The following is a 22783-nucleotide window of genomic DNA, read 5'->3' as shown; positions in this document are numbered from 1 at the left end:
AGACCACTGATATGGTTGTACTTTATTTTTGTTTGACATTTAAAATAAAAAGGTTTGACATGGAGCAAGTCTAATTCATGAGTAGAATTATTCAATTTTATGAAGGAAATGGCTATAAATTAAGAGCTCCCATTTTGATTTAGTGAATAAAAATAAATTACATTTTAATATACATTATGTACACTTAATTATAAAACCTCAGACGCAAACTCCACTCCTTTTCACTGCATACAACACAAAGTGGGGACATTATACCAGTACAGTACAGCCAGCTACACAACTCTCTTAATTATACACATAGACCTTAGACAGGGTACTAATTAGGAGTAAAGAATTGATTGTGAATGAGGAGATAACAGGGCCTGCTCAGAGTCTACTTTTGTGTCCATAACAATATTCCCATCCTTGTCCTTGATTCGAACCCTGCCGGTAGGGTACTTGGTCTCTTGCTGGCCGTTGGCGTACACGGTTTTCACCGTTCCATCCGGGTACTCTCGCCTCTTGTACTCCCCCGTGTGGACTTCCCTCTGCCCGTTGTTGAATTCGATGATTTTACTACCATCTCTGCAGTAAAGGAACAAAGAAAATGAGTGTTTTCCCATGGAATTTAATCTCCATTTTTTCATCTGAGAGATACAACTAAAAAAAAAAAATCACGTTTTAAGGAAGAGGGAAACGCTGTGTTTGTGAGAACTTTTGTTCTTGCTTGTAGTAAAAAATGCCTTAGTATCCCACAAAGAGGCCTGGTGGTTATCCAGTAACTGAGAGGGAGAGCTGAGCGGAGTGGCGTACTGAGGGGATGGTCCCAGGATGCTAGGTTCTCATGAGGCGTCTTGGGTTCATTGATGAAACACTGGTGGGGGGGGGTGCACTTGAGAACCCAGTGAAGACCCCACTCAGCCTTGACACCTAAGAGTGTAGAGCTTTAAGCAAAGGAGGCAACTGGGATGCCAGCAGGTTCTTGGAGCGCACAAAACAGGAAGCACCTGTCAAGAATCGCGGTAGCAATGATCCTGTTGTGTTCAAGATGTATTGAGTGTATTTACTAACTTCGACAGCTGCCTTTTCACAGGACTATTTCAAGATGCTTCCAACATGTGCATGTTCTGAGAATATAAATGGGGAGAAATGTGTAGATGGGCATCTTGGACATAGAAGGAACATCTTGAACCAGCAGCAAAGCCATCTGGTCCTCCCCAGATTCAGCCGTTGTAGGTTATTTCCTGCTAAGTAGATGAGTAAAGATCAAAGCTAAACATTCATATTGAACTCCAAGCCAAACTCTTTACGGGACTTACAGCTTTACTTGAATGACAGTTCCATCAGGAAACACACTCTCCTCCTGTCCATCAGGATACAAATTCTTAATGGTCTGGTCAGGAAACGTGATTTCTTTCCTGCCATCGGGGAAATGCTTCTCTGTTAAAAAGGAGAAGGGAAATAGAGGGTTAATTTTGTACGCATTCAAAGTGAACTGTCTTCAGATGAATCTGAGATGATGGGATTTGGAATTGAGTATTATGGGTTGTCTCATCCCCTCCATCATGAGTTCACACACACCTCTCTGTCCCCAGATGTAATTCTGATAGGCACAGGAACTCTTTCATCCCCAGGGCAATATCTCTTTCAAACAATGGAACCATCTTCTGCCTGATCTTGTGGTACCACTGTTGCACTTACACCTTGTTTGGTTAAATTTAGTCTGTCATTGCATGGTTATATTGGGAGTGTGCTGTGAAACACATTTCCCCAATAGGACAATAAAGCAATGAAGAAAAAGAAAAAAATACCTATTTGGTTATTGGGAAACTGTAAGACCTCCAGGCCATCGGGGTAGGTGGTATGCGTTGTCTGAGCATCAGCATAATAGTACACCTAAACACAGCAGCCGAGGTCACAGAAGGGTAGAGTTTGTTAGAGAGAAAAAGAGTTTGTTGGGGTTAAACATTTTTGTTCTGCAACAGCAGAACCTGTTTAACCCAACAATGGGATTAACTGCATCAACCGTGATTTAATAAGCGATTCCTGATGCATGTAGATCAGTTTGATTGGTCTTAATCTTCACCTTCTGTCACAAATCAAGCGTCAGTCAAAATGTAAATATACATCTTCAGACAGTTCTGAAATATAGGCTACCACTTACAGGTATTCAGTTTTTCTGTTCAGAGGTAAACTGGCCTTTTCTTCTCTCCCTTAGAAGAGGAACAGTAACTAAGTACTTACCACTCTCTGATCCGCCAATATTTGCTTGACATCCCCGTTAAAGAAAGTGACTTTAACACTCTTTCCATCAGCCATCACCTCCTTCTGGGTACCGTTGGGGAAGACGATGACTCGGATTCCACTCTTTAATACTTTTTCTATCTGAAAAACACGTTAGATGGACCACTTTTGTCAAGCACTTTATTCTTGGCCTTCAGTAATTAATACAAATTCACTGACAGCTCGGTTTCAAAATCTCTTATGAAGGACTTGAGTCACTCGCAAGCGAGGTCATACTTTTCCATCAGGATGAATGGTTTCCTCCAAAGTTTCTCCATTTTCCTTGACTCCACACAGGTCTTTTTGTGGATCGTCAGTCGGTACTGCGCTCTGCAATATAAATAGTTGGTTTTGAGCGTTTTGATATCAATACTCATGCCACCATAGCCAGTTAAATAAAATATTATGAAAATGGATTCATCTGCTGTACCCACCTACCCGGATTCCTAATGAGATTGTAAAGGTCCTGCCTGTATTTTATTGTGATAGTACAGTGCCCGTCTCACCCATCATTACTTCAATTTCTCTCCACATTATTGAGTTAGAGATATAATGACTAAAGGATTCTTGTAACGGGTGGGCGGGAAACAATGAACGCCTACAACCTGCTTTCCACATTTCAGTTCACCTTTTCAAACAGGCAGTATTTTAGTCGAATGAACTTTATCACAGCATTAAAACAAGCCTTCGGTTACTTTTCTGTATGAGTGCATGCTAAAAATACATTTTGTAAGTATATCATTGCAAAATAAACAGTTCCACCTACAGAAAAAAATAACTCAACCCTAAACTATATTTCTAGGGGGTCACACTGCCACTTGATTTTGTTTGACTTTATTCTTTATTATCTAAAGTTATTAACTTGTAAACTAAGTTTAGATTAAGAAGCAGAACCCATAGAAAACACCCAACACCCAACACCCAAACACTCAACATTAAGAACATTACCACTCATCATTGCACAGATTCTGACCAGTTTTGTAACTGCTTCCTGATACTGTGTTGATGTTTAATCCACATACTAAGTCACATCTTGTTGCACAAAAAATCCATTACTGCAATTACTTCTAAGACTGGTGGTTCTTGTGGCATAAATGTATTGGTATAAATGACTTTCTGAATGCAGAAAAGATCTTACTATGCTCTAATTTCAAAAAGTAGTACTCACGGCAGGTAAGACAACAGGAGACTCTGGGCACAGTTCAGTTTTCCTCAGTTCAGACATCACCTGCTCCTCTATGCTGGACACGGCTGTGGGGACCGGAACAGACCTAATGCTGTTGACTAAAACATGACAGTAATTGTTCAGGAAGCGGGCATTCATGTGTTAAAACAATTCAAGGACAAGCATCATAAAGCTAAAACCCAAGAAACATTACAAAAATCCCTGACTACAATTAGAGAAGAGGTAGAGAATGAAATATTAAATATTTGTTACATTCCAAACCAAAATGTTTATTAAATGAAACAGCAAATTTAGACAGAACACAACTTTGTTTATACAGTATGAATAATGTGATGCACATATCTTTGAAAGTAAACTCTGCTTGATATTCTGCTTGCCACCTGCTAACCTGCAGCTCCCAGCTGGCAGCCCACTGGAGCTCAGCAGGTGTGAGCCTGGCCAGTACCTGGATGGGAGACCTGGGAAAAACTAAGGCTGCTGCTGGAAGAGGTGTTAGTGGGGCCAGCAGGGGGCGCTCACCCTGTGGTCTGTGTGGGTCCTGCCCCAGTATGGCGATGGGGACACTATACTGTAAAAAAAAGGTGCCATTCTTTGAATAATGTGTAAAACCAAGGTCCTGACTCTCCGTGGTCATTAAAAATACCAGGGTATTTCTTGAAATGAGTAGGGGTGATAAGCCCTAGTTTTCTGGCCTTTACCAATCCTGGCCTCCTAATAATCCCCATTTATGAACTGGCTTGATCATGTTCTCCTCCCCACTGAGAGCTGGTGTGTGGGGAGCGTACTGGCGCATCATCCAGGTGGGGTTGCACACTGGTGGTGGTGGCGCAGTAAAGCGCTTTGAGTGTAGTGTCCAGAGAAGGGCTATACAAGCGTAAGGAGTTATTAATTATGTAAAGCACAGGCAACTTCCCTAAAAGGAAACTGAAGACGCCCTCTGTACCTGTACTCTCTGCCACAACGCTGTTCTCCCTCGCTGTCTTGGTAGCAGAGGAAAGCGGGGGGCTGTTCCTGGCAGTAACCTGGGGACTCTTAACAGACAAAACACACATCACGTTACTTTCAGCTGCATCTACAAAGACCGGAAGTGATCACGTTTTGTCATCAGCAGCTTCCTACATTTTAAAGATTCAACTCGACTGTCTTCACCTTTTGTTTCTGAAAATACCACGGCCAGTATTTGCCTGTTGGCACGAAAAGCAGACACCCAGGGAAGAGCTAAGGCTGGATCCAACACTACACAACCAGTGCCCCAGGAAACACCTGCCAGCCAGTTGTCCCAGTACTAGTGCTCACGGGGAGTGAACGCAAAGTGATATTATTCTAAAACGTTAAAGCATATTTGCGTAGAAATACCCAGAAATAATAGGTGACATTCTGCACTTTTGCCTCCAGTCCTGATCTTCTCATCTCAAACCCAAACCACTTGGACATACAGCAAAAACAGCAATCTGGACTTACTGCACTGTCCCAATACTTATGGAAGTGTGTGAAGTTGCAGTACTGCATGTGTAACCTTAACCACAATTCCTGGTGTCAAAGACGCACAATTTCACAGTCTTTCTCTGTTCCAAAACCAGGCGGTTGAATGAATAATGAAAGATCTCATCTCTTTGTTCTGTTACAGCTCAGAAGTACTGATCTATAGCCAGATGGTTAATGCCTCCAACCATGTTAAATTCTTGCCAGTTTTGTTTTCTACGTTAGAGATTCTATTATTTATTTGACTGACACTTTTATCCAAAACAATTGAAACATTTGCCCCCATTTACACAGCTGGGACTTTTACTGTCACTATTCAGGTGGAGCTTATGGAGGGAACCGTCTATAAAAGTATTAGCAAAATAAAAATTGTAACCGTTGGTTGTCAACAGTCATCGTGATCCAGTTGTTTTGCACTGGAGCAGTGCGCGCCGAGCGCCAGGGCAATAAGAAGAAGTCCTCAAGCGGCCGTGGCCAGCGAGGAGCTCGAGCAGACGAGGACTCACGGTGGGCTTGGGCCGTCGGCCGCTGGCTGCGGTGCCTTCAGCGTCTGCCTCCGCCTTCCTCCAGGCCTGCACCCGCAGGCGCCCCAGCACGCCGACCTCCTCGCGCAGCGCGGCGTTCTCCCTGCCCAGGGCGTCCAGCTGAAGGCGCAGCCGCCGCTGGGCGCCGGCCCAGCGCGCCTCCCGCCTCTGCAGCTCCTCCTGCAGGGCGGCCGCCTGCTGCCGTAGCGCCTGCAACAACACCAGGCCCCAGCAGGTCACCGCGGGCCCCCCCGGGGCGACCCCGGCAGCGTGACCACACCCCTCACAAGCCGCAGCTACAGTTAGTCTGCGGGTCCAAATGTGCTTAGACACCATTCTGGTGTTAAAGAGTAAAAAAGGCAAATGTTCTTTCTCACAATGTCAATGTGGCCCAGTTATCTCACAGCCACACCCCTTTGATACTTTCTCAAACACATAACAAGCTTGGATCTGCCCAGCAGTCCAGATCTCCGGCCCCTCCCCGCTACTGCAGATACAGTCAACATGAATGCCCCGACCTGCATCTCCTCTCGCTCCTTCTTGTCAGGAATGGCTCTGGCAGCGGCCGCGTACTTCTCAAACACCTTGCGCTCCTTCTGTAGTTTCTTCATCTCCTCCTTCTTGAGCTCCTCGAGTCGAGCCAGCTCCTCGGCCTTCTTCTGTTCAAACTCCGCCATCTCCTTCCTGCAAGCAGCAAATCCTCTTAAATACCATCGCAAACTGGGAATCCCCCCAGAACCGAACACTAAAACACTTACAAGGACTTGAAATCCATTGACTCCAATTGTAACCAAAGAGTCATCTATTTTCAGTTCAATGTCCATTCAATCATTTGGCAGAATACACAATAATCATTGCAAGGTGATTTCTCAGCCTGCCCTTCTGGATCTCTCTACAGAGGTCTCATTTAACGATGCTCCAGGTAGCTCTCATCCCCCTACCTCAGCTTTTCCAAAGCCGTCTCCCTCTCCTGCCGGAGACTTGCCAGCGCGGAGTTCTCTGCCCTGAAACGCTCGATTTGCGTCTCCAGTTCCACCAGCCTCTCCCTCAGCAGAGCGGACTGGGGGTTGTGGCCTGCAAGGACACGGGGGAAGGAGGGAGGTGTGGCATTAATACGCGATCCGTTCAACCGGTACAAGCACTCGTCCAAGTGCAGGCTGAGCTGCAGGGCCACGGGTTCGAACCCGAGTCACATCACCAGCTGGCTGTCAGAGGACTTCCCCTATCAGTGGCATGCAGTTAATTGGGAAGTCTGTGAAGTTGCAATGTGTGTTACCTTAACCATGATTCCTGATGTCAAAGACGCACAATTTCATCTCTTTGTTCTGTTACAGGTCAGAAGTACTGATCTATAGCCAGAACCGTGTTAAATTCTTGCTGATTTTGTTTTCTACATTAGAGATACTATTATTTATTTGGCTGATGCTTTTATCCAAAATAACTTAAAGATTTGCACCCATTTACACAGCTGGGAATTTTACTGTAACTATTCAGGTGGAGCACCCCTGTTCAATGGTACAACAGCAGTGCCTTGCCTGGGATTTGAACCCACCACCTTCCAGTTGTGAGTTCCTGTTCCTGACTGCCGTTCCACACTGCTGCCCTAGCTTGCACGGTGCATACGTGATGCAGCACAGCTTGCTCTCTCACCCAGCAGTTAAATATCCCCGGCTCACCTGGCGCCATGCTGACGGGATCATCCTCCCGAGAAGGGGCGGGCTTTGGTTTGGGTTTCAGAGCTGGAAACAGCCTGGTCATCAGGTCTGAGGCTAGGGGAGGCCCGCTGTCTGCAGGACTGCCTCCTGGTTTACTGCCTGCCGCCTTCACCGCAGCCACTTTCCTCTTGAGCCCTTTGTCTGCGCTTCTCCCGGCAGAGAACCTGTCGGCCGCATCGTTTCCTAGAGCAGCGTTGCCATTGACGTCCTCCTCTAGATCGTTCCATGTGTCGTCATCATCGAACACAAAGGCGTCCTGCACCACTGGCCCTGGCGCTGCAGGCGCTGTGGGGCTGCCGCTGCCCGTACAGCCCGCCTCACCGGCGTCGCTGCGCTGCACAGCTCCGTCTTCGTAAGACGTTTTGTCGTATCGGACATGAGAGTCGCAACCGTGGCCGCCGGCTCGAGCTCTCCCCATCCGTGGGGCCCTCTCCCTCGTCAGAGTGTCATCCATGTCCTCCGAGGCCGAGCCGCTCTGCCATGACAAATCGCTGTCTTCATCACATTCCCCGTTTCCGTCTCCAGGACCTTCATCCAGGTCCTTCAACACAGACTCCGACCTCGCCTGCTCTGTCCTGGTGTCCCCCGTTTCAGGCGGACTCCGCGCAGCCCGGTTGTGGGCGCTCCTCTCCGGACCCGTCTTCGCGGCTTTTGGCGATTTAATCGGAGTAGAGGACAGCCTGCGTCTCCTGCAGTCAAGCCGGTCCAGGTGCAGCACCCTCTGCACGAAGGAGGAGTTGCTGGAAAAGGATATTTCATCCGCCGCCTGTTCCAGGAGCTCAAATTCATCCAGCTCCAGGTTCTCCTTCTGCTTCTCCTTCTCCCAGCTCTCCAGCTTCCTCTGGAAGGACAGCTCAAAGGAGTACTCTTGCTCTGGAGGGGGGATGTGCGTTGATGTTTTCGATGGCACGCACTGTTTTGTCTCCTCTGAGCACCCCTGCTTCGCCAGGGCCGTCTTGCCAGGCCCGGCGCAGGCCGGCTGGGAACCTCCTGCTTTTTTGCCTTGAACCTTCACGGCCATTGCTTCTAGGGCCTGTCCCGAAACACTGGGCTGTTTAGACTCACGATGAAGGTCTGCTGGACCTACAGCAGCGCTGTGCCCAGCAGCACTCCCAAGAACATTTTGCGCCTTGCTTCCCTTGGCCAAGGAGACAACCTGCGACCTGTTTGGCGGGCCTGCCAGGCGCTCAGAGCTGCTTTCTTTGCTCAGTATGGCAGTCTTGCGCTGTACGGGCTGTTGACTGCTTCTGGGCGCCACTGTCCTCTGGCAGCTCGTCTTGGGCTGGGTTTTAGCGTCAGTTTTACTCGTCTCCTTGACTGGAGCGGCCTTTCCTTTAGTGAACCGAGAAAGACCCTCTCCTCGCTTCAGGAATGTCCTTTTCGGCTGGGCTTTTACCTCTGCTGCAGCCCGGCCCTTTAGAAAGAGAACAAAAGGTCCAGAGGACACAAAACTGAAAGACTGAAGAAACCTATGAGTCGAATTATTTTTTCATCACAGTCAGTAATCGAAGTGGGTTGTTCCCTTGTGTGTTTGTGATTGCCCCTATATAAATTACCAAACAAATGCAAAGTCTTTACAATATTCATAAGAAAATACTTACTCTTAATAAGCAAATACTCTTTTTAAAAGGTTGCTTAATTATGAACAAAATTACATGATACAGCCATGATAATTTGGGGACAATTAAAAAAAATTCCATAACTTTTCTAAAATGTAACGGATATTATATCATTTTTCAAAACTTTTCCAGGGCTGGAAAATGACATTTTCCAGGATTTCCATGACCGTGGGAACCCTGTCTCCAGTATGGTTGTTCTGCATCAGGACAGCAGCTGTCATGAACATGCGGTACTGTTTTAATCCAGGACCAGATTCATCTCCATGGCATGAAGTGGGAAGTGTGGGTCAACAGATCTGACGGCGCGCTGACCTCCTCCTGGTTTTCTCCCAGCCTCAGTTCCTCCAGCCTCATCTGCTCCTCCAGGAGCTCCTCGAACGTCTGCTTCCGGCTGCCAATCCCAGGCTTGATGGGCCTGTGTGCACCGAGATCCGCAACAAGTTTACATTTGAACAAAATGTGCAGGGTCACTCGGTTTCTCATCCGGCCTCACGAAGGATTCTAAATGACGACTAAAAGAATCAGAATTCTGAAACAACACGGAACAGTGCTCTGCACCAAGTACGAGCTTTATCTAAAACAATGTTTTTGGAAAGATCTGTGCTTTGGAAGAGAGGTCTATGATGCGTGCATCTTCCCAGACTTGTACGTACAAGTCTTTGAAGCCTGGCGGTTCAGTTACTGATCTATTTCCAGTCTCGCCCTGTACAATTTAAAATGTGTTCATAATCACAGAACACGCCAGCATCAATACAGTATTCCTGCTAATATGCACTGTGACAGACAGCAATATTACAGTCAACAATACAAGATCTTAAACCGCGAAAGGAACTGGTACCATCTTTGACTGATTTTTGGTGAAAAGGTTAGATTTAACATGTTTTAACACTTGACACGTTTCCCATCTCTCATACTGAGACACCTTCATTTTGCCGGCAGATGTAATGAAATTCATCATCAAGGCCCATTCTGTGCTCCATGTGGTGATGATGGTGAATGGCGCAGCCCCTGCCTGGGAGGGTACCTGTCACTGGGCAGCGGGTGTCCTTCTCGTGGAGAAGCTGCTCCAGCTGGACCCGGAGCAAATTCGTCCCTCGCAGCTGGGTGGCTACACTGGGGCTCGTCTTCATAACCACTGCTTCTGCAAAGCTCCTCTCCATTCCGATCGTCACTCCACAAGCTTCTTCCTGTTCAAGACAGGATTTCTCATATGAAACATCACAGTAGTAAAGGACAACGGTGTCTTTCACTGTCAGAGAGAACTGCTCAGGTTACTGACAAACCGCAGACTACAGTATGAGTTTCATTTTCTCAAGAGTGTCCCGAACACCTGGGAAGAGCTACTGACACCCCCAGAACACAATCATAAGCACTTCCTCTAGTATTTCAGGACGTAAATTTCTGAACCACACCAAGATCACAGACCACTATGTGTGGGCAAGGAGATCTACCCAGACTGCAGTCAGAGTCCTCCTCTTCCTCGGTGTCAGAAGCAGCGCCTCCAGCCCGCTGCAGGTCACAGGGGCTCCCTCTGAGAGCTCCAAGGGCCGGGCCCCCGTCCGCCTGCGGCCCTGGGGTGCACTGGTCCAGAGGAGCCCCCCAGTCACCCGTGGGGTCGGGCTGCACTTCCGGGGTGAGAGGTCGTTCCCAGAGCTCCTCTCCCTCTACAGCCTGAGGCGCGTCCGGGTCGTCTGAGGAAAACAACCATCACTGCCAATCCCTCAAGTAATGATAACTTAGCTCATTAAAAAAACAAACAAAAGCTATACACTTTCAGAAAAAAAATTAAATGTACTTAAATTAATACAATTATCCCCCATATACACATTAACATTTGAGAAAATAAACGTTATTCAATCTGCTTATTTAAGAATATCTAGCAAATCAGAATGGCTTTAACCCACAAATTAAAAACAAATCTATAACTGTACTCCACAAAAAAGCTATTTTTCTTGTTCCAATGTTCCTTTTTCTAAGTCATTTTACCAGTGTTTCTTGTTAGGAACTGGGCTTCAGCTCCCCGGCGATGGGCAGAAGCGAGTTCAACAGTACCTGCGAGGGCCCACGGGCCGTACCTGCGAGGGCAGCCTGCCCCTCTGCCCGTGACGGCGGCCTGCTGGCTGTACCTGCGGGGGCCTGCTGGGCGGAGGCCATGTGCACCAGTCTCTGCTGCTCCTCCAGCAGTCTGCGCAGCTGCTGCATCTGCTGGTTCTTCAGCTGCTCCTGCTTCTGCTGCTGCCACTCCTTCAGCTGCAAGGGCAGGACTGTCAGAACAGCGCGAGGAGGGGGCTCTTTTCCCTGTGCCACACTCACAAACTACCTGCCCCCCCCCCCCCCAGCAGGGAAATCCTGCAGCTACAGAACAGCACAGACGCTGGCTGGCTTCATTACTGCAGGCAGCGAGGGACCTTGTCTGTAAATCCAACGTGAGGGATATCTCTGCCTATGAAGAGAGGCCTACGAACATCACTAAAAAATTATACCCATCATGAGCGATAAGCCAATCTCATCTGAGCCTTTTTGGGGGTTTGGTTTTGTGCCCTGACTTCAAACAGAGAGTGACAACTGGACTGTGTTAAAACTCATCTCTGGAACCAGTCACAGATGAGTGTGGGCTACCCGTGAAAGGAGGAATGAAATGCAGATACAGACATGTATCCTGTATAACTGCACCTGTTCCAGCTGTCGCATTAAGGGAGCGCTGTGCCTGTGTCCCGCCGTGTCAAGCTCCTCCGGGCTGCTCAGCCGAGCAGCCGGGCCGGGCGCTGCGGACCCCGGCTCCGGGCCGGCCGGGCCGAGCCAGTCCACGCTGAGGCAGCTGCTGCTCCTGGACACGGGCAGAGGCAGGAACTGCGCGGAGAACGAGTCGTCTCCGCCCGGGGCGGCCGGGCTCCCGTCCCGGCCGGCGCGGCTGAGGAGGGCCGGCGGCGGGTCCAGAATCACCCCGGCTCGGGGGCTGCACGACATCCAGCGGGCCAGGAAACTGGGTTCGGGCTGCAAGCCCGCCGAGGCCGACATGGTGGAGGGGATGTAGCCAAGGGCAGCGCTGGGAAGGCACAGTCCAGCTCAGAGGGCTCCCATTGAGGGGTTCAGCGGCGTCTCACTTCAAAACCTAGGACATTCACGTCATCAGGTGCACGCATTTATCGGGCAGAAAATACCAGATTATTATTGCAGAAACTTAACAGACTAAAATCCAACAGACATTAGCTTGGGCTGGAATCTTATCATCTGAAACCCACTTCACCTTTGCTCTTTCTGCACCACAGTCTAACCACATCGCCGGAGTTCCGAACGTACCCATCGCACGTTTCTACATGCAAAAAGACGGAGATGCTCATGTCTTGCCCGTAAAGACTCACCACTGCTGTCGTTCCCCGTTTTACCAGTTTCTCCCGGAGCCGCAAAAAGATTTCAACCCGCGGACACGAAAGGAGAACCCCAGGTTCACTACAAGCGCACGACAGCAGCGCTTCGACCAAGACACAGCTTTTTGTATTCCCTTTTTGACTATCAACCTTACCGCACAGCTACACAACGGCCCGACTCACGGAGGACCGAGCAGCAGTGAGACGGCAGAAGCGCACTTCGTCCACCTACAAGAGCTTTAAATGTCTGCCGCTGGACTAGTGTAACATGTCCACGTCCGTCCAAGAGCCCGGGACATGCGTTGTCCATCACAGCAAAAAGAAATCGCACCAAACCGGCCTCCTGTGTGCGAGTCCAGCTTAACGACGTTCATTTGTCGACCTCCTCTCTCACACATCATGAATCTGTGCCAAATGGCAAAGGACTGTCTGCATATCTTTCTTAAGAGACGGTTGTTGTTGTTTTTTTTTTTTTGTTTTGCACATGTCTAATCCGAGTTGTATTTTATTGCCAGTGTAACACACAGGGGTGGACCCTGTTTGAACGGATCTGTCTCCGCTTCCCAGAGCCTTTTCATCGGCAGGATATCACAACTCTTAGGGCCGGGACGAATTCAAAGGGCTGTGTCAAACCGAGTTTTTTCAGCGGAGATTTACTCACCTCGTCGATCCCAGACGTTTGGAGACTATGTATGAATTCACGAACTCGTGCAGATGCAAACTGGGGGAAAAACCACTTTCCGAATATACCGCCATATAAAAACAATACCCGCGAGAGAGCCAAGTCAGCGCCAGGGCTATGGGTTATGGGAATTGTAGTTGGGCAGGCGGAGTTTTCATGCAGCTAAAGGCAGGGAGCTCTGATTCTGGACTACATCTCCCACAGTGCAGTGCTCCGAGTACGTTACAGGGTTGAACCGCCGGTGGGGTACGAGGTCGCCCGTGTTTGCGCTGTTGTCAAGGCGGCGGGGAGACGCTCAAGGTGTTGACATTCTGTATTTGTCCTCTTCTCTGCTGTCAAAAATGCGATGAAAGACGCATTTCGCAAGACCTTGCTGTCCTTGTCACCAAAGCCACGGCACACGGCCGCGCTCGAAGCAGCGAACTTAAATCTTGTTCTCTCGTCTCCAGGGCCCGAAAAAAAGGTCCTTCTTTACTCATTCTTAAATGTCATCCTACAGTTAGTTACCGTTGGTCAAGAACTCTGTTCTGTTCAACACAAGCTTACGATACCGAGAAACACGAACCCTATAACACTCGTAACTATTTTTCTTCTTCTTTCAGCCTCATATACAGTGTAGTAAAATCTTAGTCTATCCCCGTGGCTCTCCAGTGTGAATACACAGTATGTAGGCGGATGGAGCATCCCAATAATGCTCCATCCGCCTACAGTATATGTCAATATTTTATAATATGTCTTTGTTGTAAATGTCTGTAATATGTCTGTAGATTTTATTTTACTTTTACTTTTTGTTTTGTTTAATGTAACTATCATTACTTTTATTTGCTTTGGCAACACTGATTGTACCCATCGGTCATGCTAATAAAGCACCTTGAATTGAACTGAATATACTGTACACGGTCTTCGCTTTATAACGCGTTTTTGTTTGTCATTTACCACCACTAGATGGGACCAGCGCTCTCGCCCCCGCAGCCGCAGCTCTGCGCAGACCCTGCCAGATGCGCGTTCTGCCGGGCGGCTGCGTGACGTCACACCTGCGCAGCTCAGCGAGTCTGCGGCTGCCAAGCACTAGGAAAGACGATATATTTGCCCTTTCACACAGGTGGGACTCCCAGCAGCTACAAGCTTTTAAGTCGCACCCCACAACGACCCCACCTCCCCCCAGGTAAAACTAAACAGAGCTGTATCGCTTTTACAGCCGCCATTTCGTCTAGTCCTCTGGTGCGCAGTAAGGAAAAGTTGTTTTCCTTGGACTGTGTGAGGCATTAAACAAGACAAGACAAGAACTTTTCTCGGAAGCGGAACTGTTTTATGCAGGAAGGACAGGATATCGTCTGTGCATTTGGGTCGGTCCTGTTTTCCTATTCGTCGCTTTATTTTATCCATTTTATTCAGACAGAAGACGTCTTCCGCGTCCGGCAGCTGTGGTGGGAGCTGACAGGTTCAGAGGTTCAGGAATCCAGACGGATCTCTCTGGGGTCCGATAACGAGCAGATTGAGCCGACCGGTAAGAGCCCAGCTGTCCTGACCGCCTGTAAACACAACCACACACACACACACACCTCAGGAAATACACCTTCACATATTCTCGGTGGCTTGGGATCGGTTTCTGCCCTGTTCACGGACTGCGTGTCGTGTAGGTGAGACCGAGCTGCGCTCTCCTGCCTTCTGACGCGTCTCCCGTCGGCTGCGCCAGGACGCGAAACCATGCCGGCCTTTGACAACTGCCTTGTGGCCCTGGAGGTGAAGGACCTGCACATCGGAGAGAAGAAGAGGTTAAAGGCTGCAATAACAGACAATGGGGGGAGCATTGCTTTTGTCATCAACAAGAAGGTACAGCAGCAGCAGCAGCAGGGGGTACAGTGTCCCTGAGACATGCATGAAGTAGGGAGCAAAGTTCTGATGATAGAACAGGCTTACGTGAAATGCTCAATCTCTTTAGAAATCCGTGGATTTCAGTTGTGGACATTGAGGTGGTCACACATTTATGACAAACATTGAAAGCCGCCTGTGCTGGGACTTGCAGGAGGCACTGCTTTCGGTAAACTTAAACACGCAGCATGCTTGCATTCACTCTGAACTTTCTAGTTTGTCATCACCAATGACATCTTTTACGTGTAAAGTGCCTTTCCAGTCCCAGGGATGCTGTATGTAGTGATAAAAAAGTACAACAAAAAGTAAAAGGAAAAAATAGACAAGAGCATACAGGTTCATACAGATAGAATGTGGGACAATCAGCCACAGGTAAAAAAACCCATAAGTTTTAAGTTTGGATATACATTTTTTTAGATACATGTTTTCTCAACTAGACATTGCTGAGAAATTCAAGTAGGGAGCTGCGTCAGCATGCGTAGGCTGCAAATGAGCAAGTAAAGGTTTATTCACTGCTGAAAAGAGAAGAAATGAAACAACGTTTCAGCTGTGGAGCCTTCTCCACCCAAAGAAGACTCCACAGCCTTCACACCCGAAGAAGGCTCCACTCCCAAAGCTGCGTTTCTTTTCTTCTCTTTTCAGCATGGAGTAAACCTTTACTTGCTCCTTTGCTGAGAAATGTTTTTCTTATGGCCCTGAAAGGCCGCGATGTGCGCAGAGTCCTTGTGCCGACGGCAGGCTCTCTGCCAGTCCCGAGAGCAGCAGACCTGCATCGCTCATGTCCTGTGTCCTGTGTCCTGTGTCCTGTGTCCTGTGTCCTGTGTCCTGTGTCCTGTGTCCTGTGTCCTGTGTCCTGTGTCCTGTGTCCTGTGTCCTGTGTCCTGTGCAGTGCACCCATGTCGTCGTCAGTAACCTGGACAGCGTGAGCTCCAACCACCTGAAGAGCATCCGCAGGTTCCAGGTGCCGGTGGTGGGGGTGGAGTACGTGTCTCAGTGCCTGGAACAGGGGAGACTGCTGGCGGTGGAAGGGTACTCTCCGGCTCCGCCACAGCCCCGTGACCCCCCTCGCACCCCAAAACTGACAGGTAGTGGCCGGCGGCTCAGGTGGCCCATTCACCACCCGCTGTCAAACGCAGTGCTGACGCTTTTCACTCAGAATTATTCCTTCTTCTAAAAGGCTGAAAATGGACCCTAAAAAGTGCAACAGAGGCCCCCAGAGCCCAATACAGCAGGTTTCCTGAGTCTCCTGACACTCTCACTGTTTTGAAGTCAGAGATTTATTTTAAAGGGATTTGGGGCACCTGACATTACTCTAAGACTCCCTGAAGCCTGTTCACTCCTGTCTCATTTTCTTTCTTCCACTGAATTTACATGCTTCTCAAGGCAGCAGTTCGGGCTTCTCATTTAAAAGCCAGGGGAAACTGAAGATCTCTGTCTACTGCAGGTCAGCAGCCCAGAGAGCAGCCAAAAGACCTTCCGGAGCAGAATGAGGAAGAGAAGGCTGAGGAAGGCCCAACACTAGGCCATTTCAGGTGTGGTAGGCTTGTGCAGAACAAACTGCAACACAGGATGATGCCTTACCTCTGTTTTTAAAAGCGTCTCCATTTTCTCAAGAATGAGGATTAAGGATAAGATCATGTCTACGACACTTTGTTCATGGTTTATGTCATTCCCACTGTACAGTGCCTTGCAAGTACAAAACGACTTATGCCCATTTCTTAAATCAGTGTTTTGTTTAAAACTTGAATGCTCAACCTGAAGACTTTCAGTCTTAATCAGCTGACAACATATGGGAAAGATTAGTAAATGTCAGGAAAAATTGAAAAGAAAACTTAAATAGGTTGATTGCAAAAGTATTCGGGCCCATGAATACTTGGTAACAGCACTTTTGGCAGCACATACAGTTGCAAGTCTTGTAGGGGAGGTCTCTACCAATTTTGCACACCAGCGTAGTGCAATTGTAGCCCATTTCTCTTGGCAGATGTGCTCAAGCTCTCAAGATTTATGGGAATCATTTGTGAGCAGCAGTTTGCAAGTCTTTCCACAGATTACTGATAAGACTCAAGTCCGGAGATTGATTGGGCCACTCAGGCACATTCACTTTCTTATTGTCAAGCCTCTGGCCTCGTGCTTTGAGTCCCGTTGAAAGGTGAATTTCTGTCCCGGTTTTAGGGCTGAAGCAGGTTCTCCTTTGGGATCTGTCAGTATTTTGCTCCCTCTGTGCCCACCAGTCTTATCAAGCTTCCCAGTCCCTGCTGACGAGTGTCAGAACTCGAACATACTGCCGCCACCGCCCTGCTGGACAGTGGGGATGGTGCTGGCTGAGTGATGCACTCTTCTGGCTTTCGGTCAGATGTAATGTTCTGCATTTAAAGACATGAGAAGGGCCAAGCGCCTTCTTCTCATTTGTAACCTATCTAGCTTGTTTGGTAGTTAGTAGTTAATTGGTTTGTTTTTCTTCTTCTGTCACCTTTCGTTACTTTGGTGCAGACCTCGTGGTGGAAATGCCTCCACTTCAATTAACCCCTGGATTGGGATCCAGGATCATGGTTCCTGCTGGGGAAAAGGCCGGGGGGAAATGTAGATTGCGTTTTAGAGCCAGCACTTTTCATGACTGCCAGAGTCAAGTGTAAACATGTTTTAGTAGCCCACTTGATGTGTTTCTGTTAATTTATTTAATATAATTATCTTTTATTCATTTTTGCTGTGTGCTCTCCTGTTTAGGGTTTATGGTGAGAATGAGAAAGGCTTGCCGACATACCCAGAAGATTTCCAGGTGGCCAAATATTCTGTTTTTGACAGGGTAAACAGACTGTTTTCTTCCTGTATTCAGACGTTCTGCTTTAATCGTCCTCTGTTCTGTAGCATTGTGTAATAATTATTGCAGGGAGGTATAGTGCAATCTTTAATATTTGTTTTATAAGTCTTTCATTTTTTATATATGTGAGATATGGCCTAATATAAAACAATTTTAACCCTATTATTCTCTCCAATAGAAAATATTAATAGCACAAAATGACAGTTCTGATTTACAAAATAAATCATATTAAGAAGTTTAATGGGGACTCCCCTCCACCGCCACCAGTGTGCAGCCCCACCTGGATGATGGGAATAGCTTATCTGTGGCACAGCAGTCATGAAAGTGCTGTACAATCACTGACAGAAATAAAGAGTCATAAACTTTCAGTATTGACTGTGTTGACATAGCCACCTGACAGTTTTCAGATTGCATTTGAGGAAGATTCATTTCTATGCAGTTTGTGCAGTAAAATAAAAATAAATCAGTATTGTTATGCAGTTTCTACAAGGCTTTGCTGTAAGACTTTACAATAAGTATCTGAGGACATGCAGTGCAGTGGAGAGTACTGTAAATCGCGGATGGTATCGGCGCAGACGTGCACACTGCTGGCAGGAGTCCTGTCCGTGCTGCTGTGAGCAGCCTGTCTGTCTGTCTGTCTCTCTCTCAGGGGGACAGTGTGGCCGTGGTGGAGCTGCAGTGCTGTGCGGGGAACGCAGAGCTGCCGTTCTGCGTCGCTTGGCGGGAGGGGGAGCGCCGCAGCGGCCAGGTCGCGATCTCCACTCTCTGCCGCCGCCTGAGCTTCAGCGCTCGCCGGCGACTTGTTTCCGTTCGAACCTCCGTCTGTAAAAATAGAAACGGCCGCCGGGATGTTCTAGACCAGATTCTATTTTTACAACAAACAAAACCTCCCAGAATGAAAAGCTTTATTAACAAAAAACTTTGCAAAGGAATGGCAAGCATCTGAAAGAACTGTAATCTCTCTGCTGTTCAGAGATATTAAATGATACCGTAGGCCTCTGCTCCTACACCAGTTTGTCGTTGCCTTAACATGTGAACCGTTTGCAGCTTTCAAAGTTTTTATTTTTAAATGGTTCCTTTTAAAGGTGTCAGGGGTATGGTCTTTACAAGGGTGCTGCCGGCCCCTGCTCACGCCCTGGATCTCTCGGCAGGTGCTGAAGACCAGAGGAGACCTGATATTCGCTGCCACGTCAGAAGCTGGCCTGCAGGCCTACGAGCTGGTGACGAGGGAGCTGACAGCTCGGGGCTTCAGGGAGCTCGGGGGGCCCCTCGGGGAAGCTCGCTTTCTGGGCTCGGAGAAACTCCAGGAGGTCAGAGCGAGTGGTTGATGTCTAAGGCACGAGAAGCTCAGGAAAATATTGTTAAATGGCGCGATTCGTACGATTAAATTGCGATTTGAAGTTAGAAGTGCTTTGTCCTTTTTACAGTGAAAAGCTGTACACAGCAGCCTGACTGCCTGATAACCCGATCTTGCGAGAGTTTTTGCGTCACCGGTCCACGGTGAATCCTTGCGTGAATCCAGTCCGCAGACGCCTCGTGGCCGGACAGCGGACACTTGCGTTGCGCGGTCTCCGTGGCTTCCTTGCCCGTCGTGGGGATCCGCGGGGCATCGTGGGGCAAGAGGGCGGCGCGAGAGAGGGGAGCTCCTCCTTGACTCTGGCATTTTCTCCCGACAGCTGCTCCTGGAGGAGAGTCTGAACAGCAGCACCATCCCCCGGGAGGTGGGGGAGTTTGTGGAGCTGCTCTGGACGGAGGCCCTGGGCTGCCTTGGCGACGTGCTGGCCACCCCCGTCTCCGCCATCAGCCCTGGGGATGTGAGCAAGTCTCGGTGATACTCGTCGTGCCGTCTCCCTCGTTCGGAGGAATCTGCTCGCCGGGATGAGTCAGCGGCCAGTACGCTGTAGAAAGCCGGCAGAGATTAATGAGTTTACCAGAACACAAGAAAGGCCAAGTGGCCGCCTGTCCCAGGGCCTCATGGGAAAACTAGGGTTCGGCGAACTGAAGTCGCGATTCAACCTATTAAAACCTCTCAGACGTTCTTTTCCACCTGTGATAAATAAGGAAAACAATAACAGTTAAAGGGAAGCAAAACAATATAATTTTGGAATAAGGCTGTATGGATCTTTTTAAACACGGTGAACGAGAGAGAAATGGCAGGCATCGCAGCTCACACGTGCTTGTCGACGCTCTAGACTGGGGGTCGCGCGAGGTTAAATGGCATTTTGTGTGGAAATTCATAACTGCATCAGATAAATCTGTGTGTACCAAGGGATTGCTGTGCTGTTATTTCAAATGAAGAATGTCTGGCCATCGGTCTCCGACTGCATCATGAAAACTACAGGAATTAGCTGTTCTTCCTCACTTGGGGTTTTAGGTGCCTGCTTGATGGGCGTCTCGGCGTCCAAACTGCGCTGTGTCATGCCCGTTCATGACCGACTACAGGAAGGTGCTTCCGAGTAACTACGGCAACCGGTGCTTCTGCTGCTCCGCCTGCCAATCAATCAATTACCATGACAACGCAAAGTAGCAGGAAGTCAGTCCTGCCTGTCCGCTGTTAATGAGTACCTATTCCCGCAGTATCTCACAGTTCATCCTCGCTCAGCCCTTCTTCTGGTCTGACCGTTTCCCCCATTTTCTTCACCGCTTCCTGGCTTCGGCCCTCGTTTGTGTTTCTGACTTTGCTCTGGATTTCCCCCTGCGCTCAGCTTGGCTTTTCCTGTCCGCTGCAGGTCAGCAGAGCTGAGGGCGCCCTGCTGCAAGTGCAGAAGGCTCTGAGCGCTGGGGCCGGTCACAGCGAGCTGGCTGCCCTCATGGCCGAGTTCTACAGAGCCCTGCCCCACAAGGACCCTGCCCGTCCCACCCCCACGGCCAAGATCCTCTCTCAGAAAAGAGACCTCTGCCAGGCAAGACGAGCTGGGCCGCGCTTCTTGTATTCTCCTGATTATTAATTAACGATATTTCAGCAAAATCTCCCGTTTGCATGTAGGAAACACATACCAGGCCACAGCCTTAGGGGTTATTTAATAATCGCTAAGCTCAAACGCATATACTGTGGCTTTAGAGCACATACACCAAATGGAATATTGTAAGAATTGGATACTAAAACATATTGTCCAAATATTACAAGTAACTTATTGTAATCATGCTTTTCTAAAAGGTACATCTCTTTGTTAAAACTGAGAAAAGCATGCCTTTGAGTGCCTTGTGTCCCATGCTCCCCGTTAGCTCATCAGGGACATCGTCAGCGTGAGTGAGGCCACGCTCTGGAGCTCCACTCCCTCCTCTCTGGCCAAATACCGAGCCTTGCGGTGCAGCATGGAGCAGGTGCACCCTGGGAGTGCCGAGTTCTCAGCCGTGGAGAAGCTGCTCCACGACAGGTACCTGCGGCTCTGCCTGCACAGGGTAATGGGTCTGTGGGGGCAGAGAAACCACGTCCACCACAAGGGTGAGCTTGCCACGTAGAGCAGGGTTCAAATCGATTAACTACAGCGTTAAAATAAGAGCTCACACTTCACTGCAAATCATTTTACTGAGATGACCTACAGCAGTGGGAGATGTAATTGAGCTTTGAGTACAGTACGGGCACCGTGATGGTTCGTTCGGGGGCGAGAGCTCTTGCCTCACAGCTTTTTGGGCCCTGGGTCCGATTCCAGGCTGGGGATCGTCTGTGTGGAGTGTGCACCTGTCCCCTGTGTTCATGCATACTGAGTGCTCTGGTTTCCTCCCAATTCTAGCTGAGTTTGGTTCCAAATTGGCCCGGTCCTGTCCTGCCTTGTGCCTTATACTTCCAGCGTGGGCTCCTAGCTGCCACAATACTCAGATGTATTCAGTACCTCAATTCTGAGTATATCTGAATGTTAAATGCATTCCTTATTTTAAATGGCTGCTTGAAGCGTTCTTGAAACTGCCATGTGAAGAGATGAGTTTTTGTTCCTGCCTGGACCCGATCGCGCTGGAGGCCAGTTTGACGCAGGGGGCTGTGTTTCAGTTCCAGGCCAGTGCGGATAAAGAAGGCGCTGCGCGTCTGCAGGGCGGCGGAGCTGCAGAGCTTCCAGAGACAGCTGGGGAACGTGCGCCCGCTGCTCCACGCCTCCGCGCCCGGCAGCTTCGTGGGCATCCTGTCTAGGTGATTCACGAGCTCCGAGGACACCGCGCCCCGTCAGGCGGGCGCCTCTTCACTGCACGACGCTTCCTTGCCTTTCCTGTTCCTTGTTTCATGTCATAGATTGGAATCTTTTCTAATTCCGATATTTGTTACGACTGCAGACGTGTAATAACTCTGGTGCAGAGGGAGGTAACGCCTTCAGAATAGTTATAGCTGAGTGCTTAAGATCTCTCTCTCCTGCTTTATTTTTTTTTTCATTTGTCTGAAGAGCCCAGGTGTGCCACAAGATGGGAGGAAAAAGCATTAGGGGAACAAAGAGCATTCTGAAACCCAGGAAAGCAAGTGGGTGGTGCAGTAATGCAGTAATGCCCTAATAAAGCATGACAGCTTCACGTACTGTTGTTTTCCAAAGCATGTCCAGCATTTTGCCCATACAGCTAGATATGCAGCTGGGCAATGCGATTGTAGTGCCTTGGGCAGGTGTACAACCCAGGCTTTGACTCCACCTCCACCTTGAAATGTGGCATGGCGTGGCTTGTTCTTCCTTTTAAGGGGGCATACAGCATGCGATTTATCGATCGGGGATGGATGTGGGCGACGCATCAGCAGTAAGAGAGCTCAGGAACGGAAGTGGGTTTCAGGACGCTCGGCTGTTTCCTGTCTCTGCGCTCCGTGACTTACTGTGCGTGGCTCTTGATGTCGCAGGGGCCTGCTGCTGCCGAAGATGGGTGTGGAGCAACACGGGATTGAGAGGACAGATGCTGGGACCCTGGGCAGTGGCATTTACTTCAGTGACGCGGTCAGGTTAGCAAAGTCCCTTGTTGCCGTGTGGCCCTAATAAAGCATGACAGCTTCACGCCTCACGTACTGTTGTTATCCAAAGCATGTCCAGCATTTTGCCCATACAGCTAGATATGCAGCTGGGCAAGTGACTGAGGCAGTGTGATTGAAGTGCCTTGGGCAGGTGTACAACCCAGGCTTTGACTCCACCTCCACCTTCCTTCTACACGTCCTGAGGCCCAGTAGTCCTCCTCCCTGCTGCCTCGTTACCCGACGGCGCTCCACGTTCCACACTCGCACATCCCTGAGTGGAGGAACGCCACAGTGTGCCTCGGGAGTTAGCACTGGACACTGCTGATTTACCTCTCTC

The 22783-nt window shown here is 48.9% G+C and overlaps 2 protein-coding genes across 2 annotated transcripts in view; one reads left to right on the top strand and one right to left on the bottom strand.

The window, feature by feature from the left end:
- Positions 1-7: 7 nt before the first annotated feature.
- Positions 8-14547, bottom strand: cpap (centrosome assembly and centriole elongation protein). The gene is made up of 19 exons (XM_088913030.1): positions 14415-14547; positions 13775-13906; positions 12089-12101; positions 11462-11834; positions 10864-11038; positions 10240-10479; positions 9813-9975; positions 9101-9203; positions 7131-8583; positions 6396-6528; positions 5973-6138; positions 5437-5664; positions 4392-4479; positions 3431-3546; positions 2500-2592; positions 2224-2364; positions 1791-1875; positions 1299-1419; positions 8-564 (listed from the first exon to the last, which is right to left on the bottom strand). Exons 1-19 carry the CDS (start codon positions 14545-14547, stop codon positions 321-323), a joined length of 4200 nt encoding a protein of 1399 aa, XP_088769156.1. The 3' UTR covers positions 8-320.
- Positions 13884-22783, top strand: part of LOC148835629 (protein mono-ADP-ribosyltransferase PARP4-like) — a 29196-nt gene continuing 20296 nt past the window's right edge. The window contains exons 1-13 of the mRNA XM_088914298.1: positions 13884-14003; positions 14234-14345; positions 14479-14671; positions 15600-15795; positions 16155-16242; positions 17435-17513; positions 18178-18276; positions 18680-18838; positions 19205-19342; positions 20258-20431; positions 20754-20905; positions 21517-21654; positions 22339-22437. Coding sequence (XP_088770424.1) covers positions 14546-14671; positions 15600-15795; positions 16155-16242; positions 17435-17513; positions 18178-18276; positions 18680-18838; positions 19205-19342; positions 20258-20431; positions 20754-20905; positions 21517-21654; positions 22339-22437 — 1448 coding nt within the window. The 5' untranslated portion in view covers positions 13884-14003; positions 14234-14345; positions 14479-14545. The remainder of the gene's footprint in view (positions 14004-14233; positions 14346-14478; positions 14672-15599; positions 15796-16154; positions 16243-17434; positions 17514-18177; positions 18277-18679; positions 18839-19204; positions 19343-20257; positions 20432-20753; positions 20906-21516; positions 21655-22338; positions 22438-22783) is intronic.

Source organism: Atractosteus spatula, chromosome 4 (assembly GCF_055471065.1).
Source record: "Atractosteus spatula isolate fAtrSpa1 chromosome 4, fAtrSpa1.hap1, whole genome shotgun sequence".
NCBI classification, from domain to species: Eukaryota; Metazoa; Chordata; class Actinopteri; order Semionotiformes; family Lepisosteidae; genus Atractosteus; species Atractosteus spatula.
This window is presented reverse-complemented; position numbering and strand designations above follow the sequence as displayed.